Source organism: Mustelus asterias, chromosome 30 (genome assembly GCF_964213995.1).
Source record: "Mustelus asterias chromosome 30, sMusAst1.hap1.1, whole genome shotgun sequence".
NCBI classification, from domain to species: domain Eukaryota; kingdom Metazoa; phylum Chordata; class Chondrichthyes; order Carcharhiniformes; family Triakidae; genus Mustelus; species Mustelus asterias.
The window spans coordinates 12,076,322-12,100,702 of record NC_135830.1 but is presented as its reverse complement, the minus strand read 5'-3'; the positions used below and the strand labels follow the sequence as shown (position 1 = coordinate 12,100,702).

The 24,381-nt window shown below is 47.3% G+C and overlaps 2 protein-coding genes across 2 annotated transcripts in view; one reads left to right on the top strand and one right to left on the bottom strand.

Annotated features, from left to right (window-relative positions):
- The window catches only part of LOC144481043 (uncharacterized), a 420,433-nt gene that overhangs the window by 31,049 nt on the left and 365,003 nt on the right, over positions 1–24,381 (top strand). The gene's annotated exons all lie outside the window — the stretch shown is intronic.
- The window catches only part of LOC144480679 (uncharacterized), an 85,709-nt gene that overhangs the window by 36,800 nt on the left and 24,528 nt on the right, over positions 1–24,381 (bottom strand). Inside the window, 3 exon segments of the mRNA XM_078200274.1 lie at positions 4,245–4,962; positions 11,391–12,196; positions 19,826–20,622. Of these exon segments, the coding sequence (XP_078056400.1) occupies positions 4,245–4,962; positions 11,391–12,196; positions 19,826–20,293 (1,992 nt within the window). The 5' untranslated portion in view covers positions 20,294–20,622.

Below are 24,381 nucleotides of genomic sequence, written 5' to 3'. Positions count from 1 at the left end.
CTGACGAAGGAGCAGCGCTCTGAAAGCTAATGGCATTGGCGACCAAATAAACCTGTTGGACTTTAACCTGGTGTTGTTAAAACTCTTACTATGGGGAGAAGCCACAGGGGCTGACCATGTACAACTCCACCCCACAAGGAAAATCATCAATTCTTATACAGTTACTCAGCTCATCCCAGCTGGACACAATCCAATCAGAATGGTTATAGATTACATACATTATATATAGGTCCAATCAATTAGTATCTGGGCATCATGGGGCTTTGTGATGATCTCATGAACAGATAGGTGCCCCCATCATGATGTTTTCCAGACCCCCTTATCTACCATCCCTGGCCTTTCTTTGTACATCGACTCTCTTAGTTTGAAAAGGGTGGATTAAAAGTTCTCAAATGGATATTGGTGCCCTTCCTTTGTTTTAATCGAACAACCACACAGTCTGGGAATCATTTCATAAGAACATAAGAAATAGGAGCAGGAGTAGGCCATCTAGCCCCTCGAGCCTGCCCCGCCATTCAATAAGATCATGGCTGATCTGAAGTGGATCAGTTCCACTTACCCGCCTGATCCCTATAACCCCTGATTCCCTTACCGATCAGGAATCCATCTATCCGTGATTTAAACATATTCAACGAGGTAGCCTCCACCACTTCAGTGGGCAGAGAATTCCAGAGATTCACCACCCTCTGAAAGAAGAATTTCCTCCTCTACTCTGTCCTAAACTGACCCCCCTTTATTTTGAGGCTGTGCCCTCTGGTTCTAGTTTCCTTTCTAAGTGGAAAGAATCTCTCCATCTCTACCCTATCCAGCCCCTTCATTATCTTATAGGTCTCTATAACATCTCCCCTCAGCCTTCCAAATTCCAACGAATACAAACCCAATCTGCTCAGTCTCTCCTCATAATCAACACCCTTCATCTCTGGTATCAACCTGGTGAACCTTCTCTGCACTCCCTCCAAGGCCAATATATCCTTCCGCAAATAAGGGGACCAATACTGCACACAGTATTCCAGCTGCGGCCTCACCAATGCCCTGTACAGATGCAGCAAGACATCCCTGCTTTTATATTCTATCCCCCTTGCGATATATCTATTCCTATTTATAATCTCTCCTTTTAAAATCTTTCCTTCAGTATCCAATTTCCTTTTCATTGTGTTAATTGCATCAGGAATAAATCTTTGGACCTGACAGGAGGTTTAACCCAAGATCAATCCAACACAGGATTGGTCAGAATCATTTCATATGTCCCAAATTTTAAATAACTATTACAAATTAAAACTCTCATTCTCACATGTGTGAATTTATCCGGATTAACATTCCCACATGTTCAGTAAAATGTCCTGGAAACATATCCCTGGCCAGTAAATATGGGTCCAGGTTCATAACTTTTGAAAAAAAAGTTTTATTAATCACACTTCCATTTTAAAGTCCATTTGATTTAAATCACAGACACAAAACCTCAAAGCTTGAAGCGTTCAACACACAAATATCATACATACACAAGCAGAGAATCTTAGCATGTGCTTTACAACAACAATAACCAAAATTAATTCCTTAAGCGTTCTTGTGGTTCTGTTTTTAAACTTTCAGGAATGCCTTTAATTAAATACTCAAGGTAAGGTTAATTCCCCAGAAAGATAAACCTTAGCAAATGTAGCCCAAAACAATGATAAAACACATTTACAAACATCCACATAAAACAAGAGATGGGTGAGATCCTAAATGAATATTTCTCATCAGTGTTTACTGTTGAGAAAAGCATGGATGTTTCGGGAACTCGGGGAAATAAATAGTGACGTCCTGAGGAGTGTACATATCACAGAGAAGGAGGTGCTGGAAATTTTAAAGTGCATCAAGGTAGATAAATCCCTGGGATCTGATGAAGTGTATCCCAGGACACTTTGGGAGACGAGGGAGAAAATTGTGGGTCCCCGAGCAGAGATATTTCAATCATCGATAATCACAGGTGAGGTGCCTGGAGGTTGGAGGGTGGAAAATGTTGTGCCTTTGTTTAAAAAGGGCTGCAGAGAAAAGCCTGGGAACTACAGGCCAGTGAGCCTCACATCTGTAGTGGGTAAGTTGTTGGAAGGTATTTTGAGAGGATCTAATCAAGTCTTAAAGATACAGACACTGTGAGTGGAGAGAGGGCTAAGCACAGGTTAAAGAGATGTGTATTGTCTCCAGACAGGACAGTTAGTGAGATTTTGCAAGCCCAGGCAAGTCGTAGGGGTTACAGATAGTGTGACATGAACCCAAGATCCCAGTTGAGGCCGTCCTCATGTGTGCGGAACTTGGCGATCAGTCTCAGGGGAGGTCCCAGAGGATTGGAGAGTAGCCAATTTTGTTCCTTTGTTTAAGAAGGGTGGCAAGAATAATCCAGGTAATTACAGGCCGGTGAGCCTTACATCAGTGGTCGGGAAATTACTGGAGAGGATTCTTCAAGACAGCATTTATTCCCACTTGGAAATAAGTGGACGTATTAGTGAGAGTCAACATGGTTTTGTGAAGGGGAGGTCGTGTCTCACTAACTTGATCGAGTTTTTCGAGGAAGTGACGAAGATGATTGATGAGGATAGAGCAGTGGATGTTGTCTGCATGGACTTCAGTAAAGCCTTTGACAAGGTCCCTCATGGCAGACTGGTGCAGAAGGTAAAGTTGCATGGGATCAGAGGTGAGCTGGCTACGTGGATACAAAACTGCTCGGTCAAAGACAGAGGGTAGCAGTGGAAGGGTGCATTTCTGAATGGAGGACTGTGACAAGTGGCGTCCCTCAGGGATCAGTGCTGGGACCTTTGCTGTTTGTTATATATATATATATAAATGATTTGGAGGAAAATGTAACTGGATTGATTAGTAAGTTTGCAGATGACACAAAGGTTAGTGGATTTCCAGATAGCGATGAGGACCATCAGAGGATACAGCAGGATATAGATCAGTTGGAGACTTGGGCGGAGAGGTGGCAGATGGAGTTTAATCCGGACAAATGTGAGATAATGCATTTTGGAAGGTCTAATCCAAAAAGGAAATGTACAGTAAATGGCAGAACCCTTAAAATAGGTCAAGGGACCTGGGTGTACAGGTACACAGGTCACTGAAAGTGGCAATGCAGGTGGAGAAGGTAGTCAAGAAGGCATACGGCATGCTTGCCTTCATCGGCCGGGGCATTGAGTTTAAAAATTGGCAAGTCATGTTGCAGCTTTATAGAAGCTTAGTTAGGCTGCACTTGTGTTCAATTCTGGTCACCACACTACCAGAAGGATATGGAGGCTTTGGAGAGGGTACAGAAAAGATTTACCAGGATGTTGCCTGGTATGGAGGGCATTAGCTATGAGGAGAGGTTGGAGAAACGTGGGTTGTTCTCACTGGAACAGCGGAGTTGAGGGGTGACCTGATAGAAGTTTACAAGATTATGAGAGGCATGGACAGAGTTCATGCTGCACTATATAATTATGCCGCACTATATTCCAAGTGTGGCCTAATTAAGGTTTTATAAAGCTGCAACATGATTTGCCAATTTTTACATTCAATGCCCCAGCCGATGAAGGCAAGCATGCCATATGCCTTCTTCACTACCTTCTCCAACTGTGTTGCCACTTTCAGTAACCTGTGTACCTGTACACCCAGTTCCCTCTGCCTATCAATACCCTGCAGGGTTCTGCCATTTACTGTATATTTCCTATCTGTATTAGACCTTCCAACATGCATTACCTCACATTTATCCGGATTAAACTCCATCTGCCATCTCTCCGCCCAACTGATGTATATCCTGCTGTATCCTCTGATGGTCCTCATCGCTATCCGCAAATCCAACAACCTTTGTGTCGTCCACATTTTCCTCCAAATCATTTATATATATTACAAACAGCAAAGGTCCCAGCACTGATCCCTGCGGGATGCCACTAGTCACAGCCCTCCATTCAGAAACGCATTGTTTCACTGCTACCCTCTGTCTTCTGCTGACTAAATATTTCTGAACTTCTTAACACCCTGTCACTCTGTCACCCTGTCACTCTGAGATCCTTGTGACATTTGACTCAAAGAGCATCAGCCCACTGGAGGCAAAGTCATGTGACCAGCCAGTCCAGCAGAAAGAAACCCTCTGACCCAATCCATGGATCAACTGTGAGAATGAACAAAATGCAATCCTGGATGCAACTGAGAGCAGAAACAATAACAGCAGAATCCAAACCCTGGAATCACTCGTGAACTTGCTGGTGTCTCAGCAGCCGGGATGAAACTGTGAATCCCTTCCCACACTGAGAGCAGGTGAATGGTTTCTCCCCAGTGTGAACTCGCTGGTGTGTCCGCAGGTCGGCTGACTGAGTGAATCCGTTTCCACACTGAGAGCAGGTGAACGGCCTCTCTCCAGTGTGAACTCGCTGGTGTCTCTGCAGGTCGGCTGACTGAGTGAATCCCTTCCCACACTGAGAGCAGGTGAACGGCCTCTCCCCAGTGTGAACTCGCTGGTGTCTCTGCAGGTCGGCTGACCGAGTGAATTCCTGCCCACACTGGGAGCAGGTGAATGGTCTCTCCCCAGTGTGAACTCGCTGGTGTGTCCGCAGATGCGACGACTGAGTGAATCCCTCCCCACACTGAGAGCAGGTGAATGGCCTCTCTCCAGTGTGAACTCGCTGGTGTGACTGCAGGTTGGATGACTGAGTGAATTCCTGCCCACACTGGGAGCAGGTGAATGGCCTCTCCCCAGTGTGAACTCGCTGGTGTGTCTGCAGGTGGGATGACTGAGTAAATCCCTCCCCACACTGAGAGCAGGTGAATGGTTTCTCCCCACTGTGAACTCGCTGGTGTGTCCGCAGGTTGGATAACTGAGTGAATCCCTTCCCACACTGAGAGCAGGTGAATGGCCTCTCCCCAGTGTGAACTCGCTGGTGCATCTGTAGGCTGGATAAATGATTAAATCCCTTCTTACACTGAGAGCAGATGAATGGCTTCTCCCCAGTATGGCTGCGCCGATGAATTTCCAGCTTAGATGGTGCTCCATATCCCTTCCCACAGTCCACACATTTCCATGGTTTCTCCATGGTGCAGGTGTCCTTGCCTCAGTTGCAGCCTTGTCCACACACAGAACACAAGTACAGTCTCTCCCAGCTGCGAATGGTGTGATATTTATTCAGGCTGTGTAACTGGTTAAAGCTCTTTAGTCAGTGCACTGGAACACTGTTGGTGTGTTGGTGCTTTTCCAGTCACAGTGATGTTTGAAATCTTTTCAAATCGACAGACTGTACAATCATTTCTCCTTCTAGATTCAAAGGCCAATGATATTTAGCTCCCAAGGAATATGATTGTCATGTCTCGATGTGACTTTTGAGATTTCTGCCCGTGATTCCTCTTTCAATATCCTGTAAAACAAGTTTTAAAGAGTAATCAGTGTCAGAACAGAATAGAAATTCAGAACAGAAAATTCTAGTTTCTATGGAACATTCTTTCCTCTCTCATTCCCCATACCTGCTGGGGGGTCGGTACAGGGGAAATGTTAGGGGGAAGTTTTTCACACAGAGGGTGGTGGGCGAGTGGAATCAGCTACTGTCAGTGGTGGTGGAGGCAAAATCAATAGGGATTTTTAAGAGACTCCTGGATGAGTACATGGGACTTAATAGGATGGAGGGTTACAGGTAGGCCTAAAAGGTAGGGATATGTTCGGCACAACTTGTGGGGCCGAAGGGCCTATTTTGTGCTGTAGTTTTTCCATGTTTCTATGTTCTAAAAGCTGTGAATCTCCATCCCACACACTCTCCCTCCATTCTCACTCTGCTGTATCTAATATTCACCCCTTCCAATTCTCCTCAAGGTGCTGATTGAAGCTGATTGACAGATCCATGCTCACTGCTTCCACTCCAGCACATAGAAATCATAAGAAATAGAAGCAACAGTTGGCCATTCAGCCCAATGGCCAACCATTGCCTCAACCATTCATTGGGAATTGGCTGATCTACCTCAGCGCCATTTCCCACATTATCTCCCAGATCACCCAATGTCCTCAATATCTCAAAATTTATCAATCTCCAGCTTGAAAATTCTTGATGACTGAGGCTCCACAGTCCTCTGGGGTGCAGAATTCCAAAACGTCACCACATCCTTGAGTGAGGAAATCCCTCCACATCTTATCTTTCTCTCCATTTTCCACCTGTTCCCCAAAGCGCTTGACTCCTTTATCAATCAAAAATCAGTCTAACTCACCCTGGAATATATTCAATGACCCTCAGCCTCCACTGATCCCTGTGGAGAAGAAATCCAAAGACTCGAATAGGCAAGAGATGAATGACTGGAAATATATAATGTAGCTCCAGTACAATATTAGTCTGTTTTAAGCTCAATCTTCATCCAGAGAGAGAGGAGCAACAATGGAGGAAGCTCCATACGGCCATGCACACAAGTCCCGGACTCTGATTGGCTGGAGGACCAGCGCCCATCCGGTCCTCCACACGTTCCCATTGGTCAATCTGCCGCATGTAGACAATAAGGGGCGGAACCGGGGCCCACGTGGGGGTGGGCGGGGCTTTGACCGCCTGCTGCGCTGAGCTGGTGTCCAATCCGCAGTGTGCTGCTTCTGTAACCAGTGACATTGCTGCCAATGGGACACTGTGTGCTAGGAACGCCCCTCTGAGTCATTGTGACGGCACAATGGAGCCCTGCCTGAATCAGCCAATAGCAATCACTCTGCTCCGCGGTGACGTCTCCGGGTTCAGGCGCGCGGACCCGGGAGCCCCGCCCCCACCCATTGTTCCCCAGTCTGTACATTCCACACATTGTTAGTCCAGTCAGATAGACATATATCTGTCTGGGAGCCTGCATGGAGATTTCCAGCTCTCTGTTTCCAGGACAGGATAAACACAGTAAGAAGTTTAACAACACCAGGTTGAAGTCCAACAAGTTTATTTGGTAGCAAATACCACTAGCTTTCAGAGCGCTGCCACTTCGTCAGGTGGAGTGGAGAAATGCTCACAAACAGGGCATACAGAGACACAAACTCAATTTACAGAATAATGATTGGAATGCAGTCTTTACAGATAATCAAGTCTTAAAGGTACAAACAATGTGAATGGAGGGAGCATTAAGCACAGGTTAAAGACAGGACAGCCAGTGAGATTCTGCAAGTCCAGACAAGCTGTGGGGGTTACAGATAGTGTGACAGGAATCCAAGATCCCGGTTGAGGCCGTCCTCATGTGTGCGGAACTTGGCTATCAGTTTCTGCTCATCCAGGACAGGAAGCATGAGCATGGATATGTCCATAGAACGGGTAAGGGTTTGCTCTGCAGAGAGCCAGCATTGAATCAGTGGCCCGAATGGCCCCATTCCAAGCCCTGATGTCTGACTGATCTAAAGAGAGAAATTTCAGCTGCTCCAGTCTCTCCAACTAACTGAATTGCCTCATCATAGAATTGTACAGTGCAGAAAAGGCCCTTCAGCCCATCGAGTCTGCACCGACATGCAAGAAACGCCTGACTTCCCACCTAATCCTATTTACCAGCACCTGGCCCATCATCTTAAATGTTCTGACTTGCCAAGTGCTGGTCCAGGTACTTTTTAAGGATGTGAGGTGCCATTCTCGCAAATCTCCTCTGCATCCTCTCTAAGAACTTCACATCTTCCCTCAAGTCTGAGGCCCACATATAGAGTTCCATTCTCGAGGGATAGAATCGAACAGCAGGGAGGTTATGTTCGACTTGATTAGAAGCGTGATTATACGACACTGGGAATACTGTCAACAGTTGTGATCTCCATTTAGAATCATAGAATCCCTCCAGTGCGGAAGGAGGCCATTCAGCCCAATTGAGTCTGTACTGACTCTCCAAAAGTTCATCCCAGCCAGGTCTATTCCACCCGAGCCTCGAACCCCGCATATTTGCCATAGCTAATCTATCTAACCTGCACATCGTTGGACTGTGGGTGGAAACCGGAGCACCTGCAGGGAAAATGTGCAAACTTCACACAAACAGTCACCCAAGGCCAGAATCAAACACGTCTCCCTGGATTTGTGAGGCAGCAGTGCAAACCACTGTAGAAATAAAGGCACTGGAGAAGGGGCAAAAAAAGTCACAAGAATAATCCCAGAACTGAGAGCATTTAACCCTCAGGAAAGGCTGGGGCTGCTGATTGTTACAAAGACATTATCAGTTTAAAAAATGTTTATTTTTGATCTGTTACATTGTTCCAATTTGGCTGTACACTGCTCAATTCTGGAACCCAAATTGTCCTTTTAAAGGGTTTGAATTTGGCAGAGATATAACCATCAAGCAAAGACTCAGACACCAAATCAGTCAATTGTATCAAAGTTTATTGATTACATGCAACTTTTAGAAACTGATCGGGTCAAGTTTACTCATCAATGAAACTCTACCAACTCCACACTTTCAAGTCAGTGATCGATCCAAGAGAAGTGGACGACAATGTGAAATCCTGGGGCTGACAGAGAAACAGTCACTGCCTCTGAGAAGCACGGACGGCACCTTCCTGGGGTTTCGAATAGCAGGGAACCCTTCACTGAACCATTCCCAGGACTAACTACTCATCTTTTTTTTATTCATTCGTGGGACATGAGCGTCACTGGCTGGCCGGCATTTATTGCCCATCCCTAGTTGCCCTTGAGAAGGTGGTGGTGAGCTGCCTCTTGAATCGCTGCAGTCCATGTGCTGTGGGTTGACCCACAATGCCGCTAGGGAGGGAATACCAGGATTTTGACCCAGTGATGGCGAAGGAACAGCGATATATTTCCAAGTCAGGATGGTGAATGGCTTGGAGGGGAACTTGCAGGTGGTGGTGTTCCCATGTATCTGCTGCCTTGTCCTTCTAGATGGAAGTGGTCATGGGTTTGGAAGGTGCTGTCTGAGGATCTTTGGTGAATTGCTGCAGTGCAGATAGTACACACTGCTGCTACTGAGTGCGGTGGTGGAGGGAGTGGATGTTTGTAGATGTGGTGTCAATCTATGGGCTGCACGATGGTGCAGTGGTTCACACCGCTGCCTCACAGCGCCAGGGCCTGGGTTCGATTCCCGGCTTGGGTCACTGTCTGTATGGAGTTTGCACATTCTCCCCGTGTCTGCGTGGGTTTCCTCCGGGTGCTCCAGTTTCCTCCCACATTCTGAAAGACGTGCTGGTTAGGTGCATTGACCCAAACAGGCGCCGGACTGTGGCAATTAGGGGAATTTCACAGTAACTTCGTTGCAGTGTTAATGTAAGCCTTACTTGTGACGAATAAATAAACTTTAAAACTTTAAAAGTGGGGAATATTCCATCACACTCCTGACTTGTGCCTTGTAGATGGTGGATAGGCTCTGCAGAGTCAGGAGGTGAGTTACTCTCCGCAGTATTCCTCGCCTCTGACCTGCTCTTGCAGCCACTGTGTTAATGTGGTGAGTCCAGTTGAGTTTCTGGTCAATGGTAACCCCAAGGATGTTGACAGTGGGAGATTCAGTGATGGTTACACCATTGAATGTCAAGGAGCGGTGGTTAGATTGGCTCTTGTTGGTGATGGTCATTGCCTGCCATTAAATGTTACTTGCCCCTTGTCAGCCCAAGCCTGAATGTTGTCCAGATCATGTTGAATTTGAACATGGACAGCTTCGGTGTCTGAGGGGTCATGAATAGTGAACATTGTGCAACCATCGGCGAACATCCCCACTTCTAACCTTATGATGGATGAAAGGTCATTGATGATGCAGCTGAAATGGTTGGGCCAAGGACACGACCCTGAGGGACTCATGCAGAGATGTCCTGGAGCTGAGATGACTGACACTCCAAAACCACAACCATCTTCCTATGTACCAGGTATGATTCCACCCAGCGGAATTTGCCTCCTGATACCCATTGATTCCAGTTTGGCTCAGGTTCCTTGATGCTGCACTCGGTCAAATGTGGCCTTGATGTCAAGGGCTTTCACTCTCACCTCACCTCTGGGATTCAGCTCTTTTGTCCATGTTTGAACCAAGGCTGTAATGAGGTCGGGAGCTGAGTGACCCTGGTGAAACCCAAACTGGGTGTTACTGAGCAGGTTATTGCTGAGCAGGTGCTGCTTGATAGCGCTGTTGATGACCCCTTCCATCACTTTACTGATGATCAAGAGTCGACTGATTGGGCGGTATTTGGCTGGGTTGGATTTGTCCTGCTTTTTGTGTTCAGGGCAATTTTCCACATTGCCGGGTAGATGCCAGTGTTGCAATTGTACTGGAAGAGCTTGGCTATGGAACCGGCAAGTTGTGGAGCACAAGTCTGGAATGTTATCAGGGCCCATTGCCTTAGCAATATCCAGTGCCTCCAACTGTTTCTTGATATCATGTGGAGTGAATCGACTTGGCTGGAGACTGGCATCTGAGATGTTGGGGACCACTGGGACCCGCTCTTCGCTCCAATGCACCATGAATTTAGGCTTGCTATTTTTCACATGTAACTATTCATATCTGCACACTCTCACCCGTATCCCAAAATCATGTCACACATTCTTGACTCTCAGATGTGCTGATGAAAAGATCAGAGTGTCTGTCTTTCTTATCTCCTGCTGTTCTGGTGCTGATATTTCATGTAGTGGCCGGACTTTTAAATGTGGATTTCTTTAAAACAAAGTTCATGGACAAGGATGTAAGTATTTCCAAGAGAAAGTGATCAACTTATTCATCCCATCTACACAACCCAGACTTTCTCAAGAATGTAGGTGGATACCAGATTGATATATTCCATTTAACCACACCCAAGGTGAGTTATTCCAATTTCTTTATTGTCCAGGACAATATATGCACAATATCTTTAAAACAGAAATTAAACATTCCCATTTGATTTCAGGGATTAACATATTCTGTTTGTTCTTTATTGTCAATGTCAGGTTGGGGTTGTTCCCCTTGGAGCAAAGGAGGTTGAGGGGAGATTTGATAGAGGTGGACAAAATTCTGACAGGTTAAATAAGGTGGACAAAGAAAAGCTGTTCTCATTAGCTGATGGGACAAGGATGAGGGGGACAGAGATTTAAGTTTTGGGTCAGAGATGCGGGGGGTGGGGGATGTGAGGAAGAATATTTTGATGCAGCGAATGGGAATGACCTGGAACTCGCTGCCTACGAGGGTGGAGGAAGTGGAGACAATAAACAATTACAAAGGAAATTGGATGGGCATTTGGGAGGTTTCAAACAGAAATGCTGACTAAATATCTCTGAACTTCCTCACACCCTGTCACTCTGTGATCCTTGTGAAATCTGAAACCAGGTATTCACAACAAGACTCAAAGAGCATCAGCCCACTGGAGGCAAAGTCATGAGACCGGCCAGTCCAGCAGAAAGAAACCCTCCGACCCTCCCCATTGACCAACTGTGAGAATGAACAAAATGCAGTCCTGGATGTAATTGAGAGCAGAAACAATAACAGCAGAATCCAACCCGTGTGATCACTTGTGAACTCGCTGGTGTGTCTCCAGGTTAGATAACTGAGTGAATCCCTTCCCACACTGAGAGCAGGCGAACGGTCTCTCCCCAGTGTGAACTCGCTGGTGTCTCCGCAGGTGGAATGAAAGACTGAATCTCTTCTCACACACAGAGCAGGTGAATGGCCTCTCCCCTGTGTGAACTCGCTGGTGTGACTGCAGGGTGGATGACTGAGTGAATCCCTTCCCACACTGAGAGCAGGTGAACGGTCTCTCCCCTGTGTGAACTCGCTGGTGTGTCTGCAGGTTGGATAAATCTCTGAATCCCTTCCCACAGTGAGAGCAGGTGAATGGTCTCTCCCCAGTGTGACCTCGCTGGTGTGTCTGCAGACTGGATGAATGACTGAATCCCTTCCCGCGCTCAGAACAGATGAAGGGTCTCTCCCCAGTGTGAACACGCTGGTGTGACTGCAGGATGGATAACCGAGTGAATCCTTTCCCACACCAAGAGCAGGTGAATGGCCTTTCTCCCGTATGAATGCGTCGATGAGCTTGCAGCTCTGATGGGGCTCTGTATCCCTTCCCGCAGTCCACACATATCCACGGTTTTTCCATGTTTTGAGTCTCCTTGTATCCCTGCAGTTCAGACAACCCGTTGAAGCCGTGAAAACAGGTGTGCGGTTTCTCCCCAGTGTGAATGGATGTCAGGCTGTGTAACTGGTGAAAGCTCTTTCCACAGTCAGTGCACTGGAACACTCTCACTCGGGTGTGTGTGTGTCTCGCTGCTTGTCCATCCACACTAATGTTTAAAATCTTTTGAAGTTGACAGACCGGTCAAACATTTCTCTGATATTCACGTCCCAAGGAATCGAGTGATTTTGTCCAAAATGCACATCACGTCTGAGATTTCTGTCAGTGATTTCTCCTCTTCCAATATCCTGTAAAAACAATTTAGAAAATATCTCACTGTCAGTACAGGATAGAAATTCAAAACAGACAATTCAAGTTTCTCTGGAATGTGCTTTCCTCGCTCATTCCCCAAGAGCTGTAAATTCAGGCTGATTGACAGACCCATGCTCACTGCTTCCTGCCCTGGACACAGATCTGAAGAAATAGTTGCTGCTGTTGACTATTCGGCCCATCGAGCCTGCTGAACCATTCAATGAGCTCACTGACCGATTTACCTCTGCCAGATTATCCCCCATATCTCTAGATATCTTCAATGTCTAGAAATATATCAATCCCCTGCTTGAGCATACTTTATGACTAGGTTTCTGGGGTAGAGAATGCCAAAACTTCACCACATCCTCAAGTGAAGAAATCCCTCCTCATCTTAACTTTCTCTCCATTTTCCCCATAACTCTTGACTCCCTTGTCCCCTCAATGATATATTCAATGATCTTCAGCCTTCACTGGTCCCTGAGGAAGAGAAACCCAGATAATACAACACTCTGACGGAAGAGATGACTGGAAATATAGCTAAGGTACTACATTACACAGCAAGAAAAGACATTAACTATATTTTATTACAAGACAATAAATAATATATGGGTGGCACGGTAGCACAGTGGTTAGCACTGCTGCTTCACAGCTCCAGGGACCTGGGTTCGATTCCCGGCTTGGGTCACTGTCTGTGTGGAGTTTGCACATTCTCCTCGTGTCTGCGTGGGTTTCCTCCGGGTGCTCCGGTTTCCTCCCACAGTCCAAAGATGTGCGGGTGAGGTTGATTGGCCATGCTAAAATTGCCCCTTAGTGTCCTGACATGCATAGGTTAGAGGGATTAGTGGGTAAATGTGTCGGGATATGGGGGTAGGGCCTGGGTGGGATTATGGTTGGTGCAGACTCGATGGGCCAAATGGCCTCTTTCTGTACTGTAGGGTTTCTATGATTTCTATGATCTGATATGGACCATTTAATAACAGTAGACATATCTCTGTCCTATATTAATTTACTGTCTCCTTAAATGTCAGCCATCGCCTGGGGAAACCAGCCCTTTAATTGTGAACATTAGAAAAGAGACCATCCTTTTAGACAAACAAATAAATGTGTCAAGCTGAGGAAGCAAAGGATGTCACTGTCTTTAAGAGAGAGAGAGAGAGACCTGGGCCAACCTTTCCAGAGTCTGCAGCCTCCCTGGATTCACTTCCTTTCCCTTCAGTTGCTGCAAGTCCCCAATTTCCCCCAGAATGAGAAAAGAAATGGAAAGGGGGAGAAAAGAAAGTGTTTTACTCACAGATGTTGGTTTCTTTTCGTTTATTACAAATACGTTAATACAAAACAATTAAAATACACAAAGCACAAATGTGAAAAATATATTACCAATGGCTAACGCCATCCATTTATCAGTCACTACCTTCTATTTAGGAAGGGTTCACTAACGGTCATAGTTTTCCAGGGCATTGCCCTCTAAATACACCTCCATTTACAAATCATAATCTACAAAGTAACAAACATTAGTCCAACACAACAAAAATAAACACTGAAGCATAACCACTATCCTCCAGGGCACCGCCCCCTGGGTTTGTCCCCTACCGGGGGATGCAACCCTCCAGAGGTACTAATGTCCGGGGTTACACATTACGGATGTTCGACCGGAGGGGGGAAAAGGGGATACCACCCTGGACCTACTCCGTCCGGCATCCCTTCCGGAGTTTCAGCTGGGGCGGAGGGGAAAGGCTCTCCGGGGTACTCATTTTGCCGGGGGGGGGGGGGGGGCGGGGGGTGTGGGGGGCACTCCCTGACTTTCTCCCGGACTTTCTCCTGGAGAATGGGGTCCCTCTGGTGTTACTATGTCCGGGGCTTCACCACCCAGAACGTTCCCAACCGGATGCTACACCCCCCGGGGGTTACTCTATCCAGGGGGGGCGGGGGGAGATGCCCCCCAGGCCACAAATAATGCAAGGAAATAGACGGGGGTGGGGAGGGCGGAATAAACCACCAACTAATATAACAGGAGAACCACATATTACGAGAACAAACAATCCATGAACAACCATACAATTGTGAAACATTCCAGAGGCATCGCCTTCCAGAGCTTCGCCCATCAACATCACACCGTCCGAAGTCGACAAAGCTCAACTACAGTCTTCCAAAGTCCACCACTCCGGGCCAGATCTTCCAAAATCACACCCACTGGGGCTGCACCGTCTGGGGTCACACCTTCCGCGGCTGAACCTTCCAAAACCATAGTTCCCAAATGGCTCCTCCCTGGCTTGGGTCTTCCGAGATTGCATCTACCTGGGCCACGCCATTCAAGGCACAGGAATCCCAGCGAGAGCAACATTCAACAAGCCCCAGCCGAAACAAAAAGTTCTTGCACAAGTCACGAACCCAAGCACTTGAAACAGAAACTTCACGCCGACCAAGGCGTTCCTCCCAGCGGCCACATTTCCAAAAGCTCACCGAAAGGCGCGCATTAAGCCCGCCTTGAACTCCTTATCCTCTGCCCGCCCCCTGCCTGGAGCACACTATACTGGCCAACACGCAAAGCGAACGGCCAATGTGGTGGACTGGCTGGACAATCCAATCTTTCCCACTCACAGATGTTGGTTCCTTTTTGTTTATTACAAATACGTTAATACAAAACAATTACAAATACACAAAGAACAAATGTGAAAAAATACATTACCAATGGCTAACGCCATCCATTTATCAGTTACTACCTTCCATTTCGGAAGGGTTCATCGTCAATTACAGTTTTCCAGGGCATTGCCCTCAAAATACACCTCCATTTACAAATCATAATCTACAAATCGACAAACATTAACACAACACTACAACTGTACACAACAAAAAATAAACACTGAAGCATAAGGGCACCGTCCCCTGGGTTTGTCCACCTGCCGGGGGATGCAACCCTCCAGTGGTACTCATATCCGGGGGTTACACCTTACGGATGTTCAGCCGGAGGGGGGAAATGGGGAAACCACCCCGCCTACTCAATCCGGAATCCCTTCCGGAAATTCAGCCGGGGCGGTGGGAGAGTCTCTCCAGGGTACTCAGTTCGGGCCTGCCTTCCCAATTTTTCTCCCGGAGAATAAAAATCCCTCTGGTGTTACTATGTCCGGGGCTTCACCACCCAGAACTTTCCCCAAGTGGATGTCACACCCCCCGGGGGTGACTTTATCCAGGGGGGGATGCCCCCCAGGCCACAAATAACGCAAGAAAATAGACGGGGGCCGGAACAAACCACTAACTATCATAACAGGAAAACCACATATTACAATAACAAACAATCCATGAACAACCATACAATTGTGAAACATTTCGGAGGCATCGCCTTCCAGAGCTTCGCCCATCAACATTCCACCGTCCGAAGTCGACAACGCTCAACTACAGTCCTCCAAAGTCCACCACTCCGGGCCAAAACTTCCAAAATCACACCCACTGGGGCTGCACCATCTGGGGTCACACCTTCGGCGGCTGAACCTTCCGAAACCATAGTTCCCAAATGGCTCCTCCCTGGCTTGGGTCTTCCGAGATTGCATCTACCTGGGCCACGCCTTTCAAGGCACAGGAATCCCAGCGAGAGCAGCATTCAACAAGCCCCAGCCGAAACAAAAAGTTCTTGCACAAGTCACGAACCCAAGCATTTGAAACAGAAACTTCACGCCGACCAAGGCGTTCCTCCCAGCGGCCACATTTCCAAAAGCTCACCGCAAGGCGCGCATTAAGCCCGCCTTGAACTCCTTATCCTCTGCCTGCCCGCCCCCTGCCTGGAGCACACTATACTGGCCAACACGCAAAGCGAACGGCCAATATGGTGGACTGGCTGGACAATCCAATCTTTCCCACTCACAGATGTTGGTTTCTTTTTATTTATCACAAATACGTTAATACAAAGCAATTACAAATACACAAAAAATACATTACCAATGGCTAACGCCATCCATTTATCAGTTACTATCTTCTATTTCGGAAGGGTTCACTAACGGTCATAGTTTTCCAGGGCATTGCCCTCTCAATACACCTCCAATTACAAATCATAATCTACAAAGTGACAAACATTAGTCCAACACAACAAGAATAAACATTGCAGCATATCCGCCGCCCTCCAGGGCACCGCCTCCCGGGTTTTTCCCCTGCCGGGGGATGCAACCCTCCAGAGGTACTCAGGTCCGGGGGTTCCACCTGACGGATGTTCGACTGGAGGCGGGGGGACAGGAAAACCACCCCGAACCTACTCAATCCGGACTGCCTTCCGGATTTTCGGCTGGGGCGGTGGGAAAAGCTCTCCGGGATACTCAATTCGGCCTGCCTTCCCAATTTTTCTCCCGGAGAACAAAACCCCCCCGGTGTTACCCCTCTGGGTGCCCCGGACACTTTCCCCAACTGGATGTCACACCCCCCGGGGGTCACTCTATCCAGGGGGGGGGGGGGGGGGGGATACCCCCAGGCCACAAACAATGCAAAGATTTTCCGTTGGTTAGTACAAACACGATATTACAAAACAATTACAAATGAACAAAGAACAAATATGAAAAATACATTACCGATGGCTAACACCATCCATTTATCAATTACTACCTTCCATTTCGGAAGGGTTCATCGTCAATTACAGTTTTCCAGGGCATTGCCCTCAAAATACACCTCCATTTACAAATCATAATCTACAAATCTACAAACATTAACACAACACTACAACTATACACAACAGAAAATAAACACTGAAGCATAAGGGCACCGTCCCCTGGGTTTGTCCACCTGCCGGGGGATGCAACCCTCCAGTGGTACTCATATCCGGGGGTTACACCTTACGGATGTTCAGCCGGAGGGGGGAAATGGGGAAACCACCCCGAACCTACTCAATCCGGAATCCCTTCGGGAATTTCAGCCGGGGCGGTGGGAGAGTCTCTCCAGGGTACTCAGTTCGGGCCTGCCTTCCCAATTTTTCTCCCGGAGAATAAAATCCCTCTGGTGTTACTATATCCGGGGCTTCACCACCCAGAACTTTCCCCAAGTGGATGTCACACCCCCCGGGGGTGACTTTATCCAGGGGGGGATGCCCCCCAGGCCACAAATAACACAAGAAAATAGACGGGGGCCGGAACAAACCACCAACTATCATAACAGGAAAACCACATATTACAATAACAAACAATCCATGAACAACCATACAATTGTGAAACATTTCGGAGGCATCGCCTTCCAGAGCTTCGCCCATCAACATTCCACCGTCCGAAGTCGACAACGCTCAACTACAGTCCTCCAAAGTCCACCACTCCGGGCCAGAACTTCCAAAATCACACCCACTGGGGCTGCACCGAATGGGTTCACACCTTCCGCGGCTGAACCTTCCGAAACCATAGTTCCCAAATGGCTCCTCCCTGGCTTGGGTCTTCCGAGATTGCATCTACCTGGGCCACGCCTTTCAAGGCACAGGAATCCCAGCGAGAGCAGCATTCAACAAGCCCCAGCCGAAACAAAAAGTTCTTGCACAAGTCACGAGCCCAAGCACTTGAAACAGAAACTTCACGCCGACCAAGGCGTTCCTCCCAGCGGCCACATTTCCAAAAGCTCACCGCAAGGCGCGCATTAAGCCCGCCTTGAACTCCTTATCCTCTGCCCGCCCCCTGCCTGGAGCACACTATACTGGCCAACACGCAAAGCGAACGGCCAATATGGTGGACTGGCTGGACAATCCAATCTTTCCCACTCACAGATGTTGGCGGCAGGAGGGAGTTTGACTCTGTCTGAAGGTCAATCTTCATTCACACAAAGCCGGCACTCTGATGAGCTGGAGGACCAGAGTCCTTCCGGTCCTCCAACTCTTCCCATTGGTCAACACCTCAGGTCAGGGGGTGGGACCTGCCCTGCAATTCACAGCTTCCCCCTCCCTTGGACATGCGCAGTCCCCGGCCGGGGGGAGGGGGAGATCACCGAGCAGCTTCTCGCTCTGGCCGGAGCCGTCAGCCGGTTGCCTGGAAACCTTGGCTCGATGTGGTGCAGGGGGAGGGGAACAATGGGTGGGGGCGGGGCTCCCGGGTCCGCGCACCCGGGCCTGCGCACTGGAACCCGGAGACGTCACCGCGGCGCAGAGAGATTCCTATTGGCTGATTCAGGCAGAACTCCACTGTGACGTCACAAAGGGGAAGTTGGCCAATGATGATGTAATTTAAACAATGCCTGAGATCACTTCACTTCTTGGTCAGACCCCCTTTTCAGTCCAGTGCTACTTGGAGTTTACCGTCAATTCAACAACTATTGGGTTACAAGTCCCTCACAGCTCTTATCACAAATCTATGATAAAATAATTTAAACAATGCATGAGAATGCTTCTTAACTGACTACCTATCACTGTTTGTTGATTGGTCAGACCCCCTTTTTACAGATTCAGGAATCTCAGCCACTGAACACCAGCTGGTCCTGGAATAAGTTTAATTCTAACTCATTCTGAGTAAATATTCTCACCAGGTCCTCTGTCGGGGCTTTGCCAAGCAGCTTTAATGGTTCATGATTGCAGAAACTGAGCAGTCACAGGAACGTGGTCAAGATAGTCCAGTCCCATAATGCCTCACATTCAATCTGCAGTCCTTCAGTTATAACAGAATATGTGGCTGTATGTAGCTGCCTCGGCCCCAATCAGCGCCAACACTGCCTTCCTGAACTGCTACAATGCCTGAGGTGTAAGTACACCCACAGTGCTGTTAGGGAGGGATTTCCAGCTACACATTCCACACTTCCCCTAGACTGTGGGTGGATGCAAGATTGATACATTTCATTCAACTGCACCCAAGCTGAGTTCTTCAAATCCCTTTATTGTACGGGACAATATATTCATGATTTCTTTAAAACAGATATTAAACATTCCCATTTGATTTCAGGTATTAACATATTCTGTTAGTTTGTTCTTTATTGTCAATGTCAGGCTGGGGTTGTTCCTCTTGGAGCAAAGGAGGTTGAGGGGAGATTTGATAGAGGTGGACAAGATTCTGACAGGTTTAGATAAGGTGGACAAAGAAAAGCTGTTCCCATTAGCTGACGGGACAAGGATGAGGGGGTCACAGATTTATGGTTTTGGGTCAGAGAGGAAGGGGGGGATGTGAGGAAGAATATTTTGATGGAGTGAATGGTAATGACCTGAAACTCGCTGCCTACGAGGGTGGAGGAAGTGGAGACAGTAAACAATTACAAAGGAAATTGGATGGGCATTTGGGAGGTTTCAAACAGAAATGCTGACTAAATATCTCTTAACTTCCTAACATCCTGTCACTCTGTGATCCGTGTGAAATTTGAAACCAGGTATTCACAACAAGACTCGAAGAGCATCAGCCCACTGGAGGCAAAGTCATGAGACCGGCCAGTCCAGCAGAAAGAAACCCTCCGACCCTCCCCATTGACCAACTGTGAGAATGAACAAAATGCAGTCCTGGATGTAATTGAGAGCAGAAACAATAACAGCAGAATCCAACCTCTGGAATCACTCGTGAGCGTTTTGGTGTCTCAGCAGGTGGGATGAAGCTCTGAACCCCTTCCCACACTGAGAGCAGGTGAATGGTCTCTCCCCTGTGTGAACTCAACTCGCTGGTGTGTCTGCAGGCTGGATAACTGACTGAACCCCTTCTCACACTGAGAGCAGGTGAATGGCCTCTCCCCAGTGTGAAGTCGCTGGTGCGTCTGCAGGCTGGATAACTGAGTGAATCCCTTCCCACACTGAGAGCAGGTGAATGGTTTCTCCCCAGTGTGAACTCGCTGGTGTTTCTGCAGGTTAGCTAATTGACTGAACCCCTTCTCACACTGAGAGCAGGTGAACGGTCTCTCCCCAGTGTGAACTCGCTGGTGTGTCCGCAGGGTGGATAAATCAGTGAATCCCTTCTCACACTGAGAGCAGGTGAATGGTCTCTCCCCAGTGTGGCTGCGCCGATGAACTTCCAGCTGAGATGGGTATCTGTACCTCTTCCCACAGTCCCCACATTTCCATGGTTTCTCCATGGTGCAGGTGTCCTTTCCTCTCTCTTCAGTTGAAGACTCGTCCACACACAGAACAGTCCCCCCACCCCCGCTGTGAATGGTGTGATATTTATTCAGGCTGTGTAACTGGTTCAAGCTCAGTGCACTGGAACACTCTCACTCCAGTGTGGCAGTGTGTTGGCACTTTTCCAGTCACACTGATGTTTGAAATCTTTTCAAGTCACCAGACCGGACAATCATTTCTCCTCAAAGATTCAAAGGCCGATGATATTCAGGTCCCAAGGAATATGACTCTGTCAGATCTAGATGTGACGTTTGAGATTTCAGCCTGTGATTCCTCTTTCGATACCCTGTAAAAGGAGTTTACAGAAGTCATCAGTGTCAGTGCAGCATAGAAATTTAGAACAGACAATTCAAGTTTCTAATGAATATTCCTTCCTCTCTGCAGACTCGAAACGTTGGCTCTATTCGCTCTCTATCTAGGGGATAGTGTGGGAAATGATGCTGAGGTAGATCGGCCAATTCTCCATGAATGTTTGAGGCAGTTCGATGAGCTGAATGGCCAACTGCAGCTCCGAATTCTTAGGATTTTTGACTGCTGGACAGGAAGCAGTGAGCATGGATCTGTCAATCAGCCTCAATCAGCACCTTCAGGAGAATTGGGAGGGTGAATATTAGATACAGCAGAGTGAGAATGGAGGGAGAGTGTGTGGGATGGAGATTCACAGCTTTTGGGGAACGAGAGAGGAAAGAATGTTCATTAAAATAATAGAATTCTTACATCTTATCAACCGTCCCTGAGCCTTCACAATGAATCTCTCTTCTCAGGACACGCTTATCTCTGAGTTGTCTGTGCTGCCAGCAGTCTCACAAAGCAGCTGCCTTTGCGCTGATATGAGTGGCCCTGCGAGGCAAGTTTAATGCTCCATGGCTGTGTCTTTACCATTCTTTCCCTTCATCTGAGCAGGAATATACTTCTCCTGGACTCTTGATATCACACTTTTAAAAGCCTCCCATTAGCCAGTCATTCCTTTCTCTTCAAACAGACTCACATAATCAACATCTGCTAGATCCTGCCTAACGCCCACAACATTGGCCCTGCTCCAGTTTAGGGCCTTAACCTGTGGATCACTCCTATCTTTTTCCAGAACTATTTTAAAACTAATAGTGTTCTGGTCACTGGACACAAAGTGCTCTCCGACTGTCACTTCATTCACTTGCCCTACTTCATTTCTTAAGAGTCTTATAGAAAGTGAGTCCAGCAATGAAAAATGAAAAATAAGGAGCTGGGAAATTAATTGAACAAGTATTTTGCCTCGGTCTTCACAATAGAGGATACAGTTAAAACTCAGAAACAGCTGGAAATCAGAAAACAGAAGTGTGGGATGAACTCTGAAAAAACACAATTACCAGGGAAGTGGTCCTCAGCAAACTGTTGGAGCTGTGGGCTGATGAGTCCTCGGGTCCTGCTGGGCTTCATTCTCGGGTCTTAACAGAGTGAGATAGTTGATGTGTTGTTTAATTTTCTAAAATTCCCCATTGGGAATTGGATAAATGGAATCAGTGGATGTGCTCTACTTAGATTTCCAGAAGACATTTGATGAGGTGAAACATTAAAGATTATTACAGCAAATAAAAATTCATGCTGTGGGGATAACATATTGGCGTGGATAGAAAATTGGCTGACAGCAAACAGTGGGCAGAAATGGATCATTTTCTGGTTTGAGAGAGAGAGAGAAACCTGGGCCAACCTTTCCAGAGTCTGCAGCCTCCCTGGGTTCATTTCCTTTCCCTTCAGTTGCTGCAAGTCCCCAATTTCCCCCAGAATGAGAAAAGAAATGGAAAGGGGGAGAAAAGAAAGTGTTTTACTCACAGATGTTGCACAAAGGAAGTTTCATTCTGTCTGAAGCTCAATCTTCATTCACACAAAGCCCGCGTTCTGATTGACTGGAGGACCAGAGTCCTTCCGGTCCTCCAACTCTTCCCATTGGTCAGCCCCTCAGCATCAAGGTCAGGGGGTGGGATCTCCGCCGCGCGGACCCGGGAGCCCCGCCCCCACCCATTGTTCCCTTCCCCCTGCACCTCCTCGAGCCAAGGTTTCCGGGCAACCGGCTGGCGGCTCCGGACAGAGCGAGAAGCCGCTCGGTGATCGCCCCCTCCCCCCGGCCCGGGACTGCGCATGTCCAAGGGAGAGGGGAAGCTGCGCATGTGCGGGGGTGCTCCCGCTGACCTGCATGCTGAAGGGTTCACCAATGAACTATTCCTTTCTTAACTTATCTTCGAACATTCAAAAACCATTTAAACTGCCTTTTTACTCAGCACTTGCTAAAATACTGATTAAAAAACACAAAACTCACAGCTTGGACTCAAATACTACCCAGTGCAAGGAACTCGTCTACTTTGTCAGAAGACGAAGGAAATTTGGCATGTCAGCTACGACTCTCACCAACTTTTACAGATGCACCATATCACAGCTTGGTCTGGCTCCTGCTCTGCCCAGGACCACAAGGAACTACCAAAGGCCGTGAATGTAGCCCAATACATCACACAAACCAGCCTCCCATCCATTGACTCTGTCTACACTTCCCGCTGCCTCGGAAAAGCAGCCTGCATAATTAAGCACCCCACGCACCACGGACATTCTCTCTTCCACTTTTTTCCGTTGGGAAAAAGATACAAAAGTCTGAGGTCACGTACCAACAGAACAGATTTTTCCCTGCTGCTGTCAGTCTTTTGAATGGACTTCCCTTGCATTAAGTTGATCTTTCTCTACACCCAAGCTATGACTGTAACACTACATTCTGCACTCTCTCATTTCCTTTTCTATGAATGGTATGTTTTGTCTGTTTAGCGCACAAGAAACAAAACTTTTCACTGTATGTTAATACATGTGACAATAGTAAATCAAATCAAACCAAAAAGGCAAATTGATCAGGCTCCCTGCCGATAGGCTTTTGTTCCAATATTTCTGAGTCCCAGACTTGGGGACCTTTCTTTGTGCTTTGGTTGTTCCTGCAGGTCAACACTGGCAAATCTCCTTTACCTTTTTCTGCTCGGGGTCTCACTGGCTGAGATGTGCTTTCAGTCACATATTCACAGAACATGCACTGTTACACATTAATGATCTGGAAGATGGAATGAGGGCATAATTGCTAAATTTAATTTGATTTGATTTTGTTTCGATTTGATTTATTATTGTCACATGTATTAGCATACAGTGAAAAGTACTGTTTCTTGTGCGCCATACGCACAAAGCATACCGTACATAGAGAAAGAAATGAGAGAGTGCAGAATGTAGTGTTACAGTCATAGCTCGGGTATAGAGAAAGAGCAACTTAATGCAAGGTAAGTCCATTCAAAAGTCTGATGGCAGCAGGGAAGAAGCTGTTCTTGAGTCAGTTGGTATGTGACCTCAGGCTTTTGCATCATTTTCCCAATGGAAGAAGGTGGAAGAGAGAATATCTGGGGTGCGTGGGGTCCTGAATTATGCTGGCTGCTTTGCCGAGGCAGCGGGAAATGTAGACAGTCAAAGGATGGCAGCTTAGTTCACATGATAGATTGGGCTACACTACGACCTTTTGTAGTTCCTTGTGACCTTGGGCAGAGCAGGAGCCATATCAAGCTATGATACAACCAGAAAGAATGCTTTCTGTGGTGCATCTGTAAAAATTGGTGAGAGTCATAGCTGACATGCCAAATTTCCTCAGTCTTCTGAGAAAGTAGAGGCATTTGTGGGCTTTCTTAACTATAGTGTCAGCATTGGGGGACCAGGACAGGTTGTTCGTGATCTGGACACCTAAAAACTTGAAGGTCTTGACCCTTTCTAAATTTGCGGATGATACAAAGATATGTAGAGGGACTGGTAGTGTTGAGGAAGTCGGGAGGCTGCAGAATGACTTGGACAGGCTAGGCAAATGGGCAAAGAAGTGCTAGATGGAATATAATGTGGGGAAGTGTGAGGTTATGCACTTTGGTCGGAAGAATAAAGGCGTAGACTATTTTCCAAATGGTGAAAGGCTTCGGAAATCTCAAGCACAAAGGGACTTGGGAGTCCTGGTTCTGGACTCTCTTGAGGTTAACATGCAGGTTCAGTTGGCAGTTACGAAGGC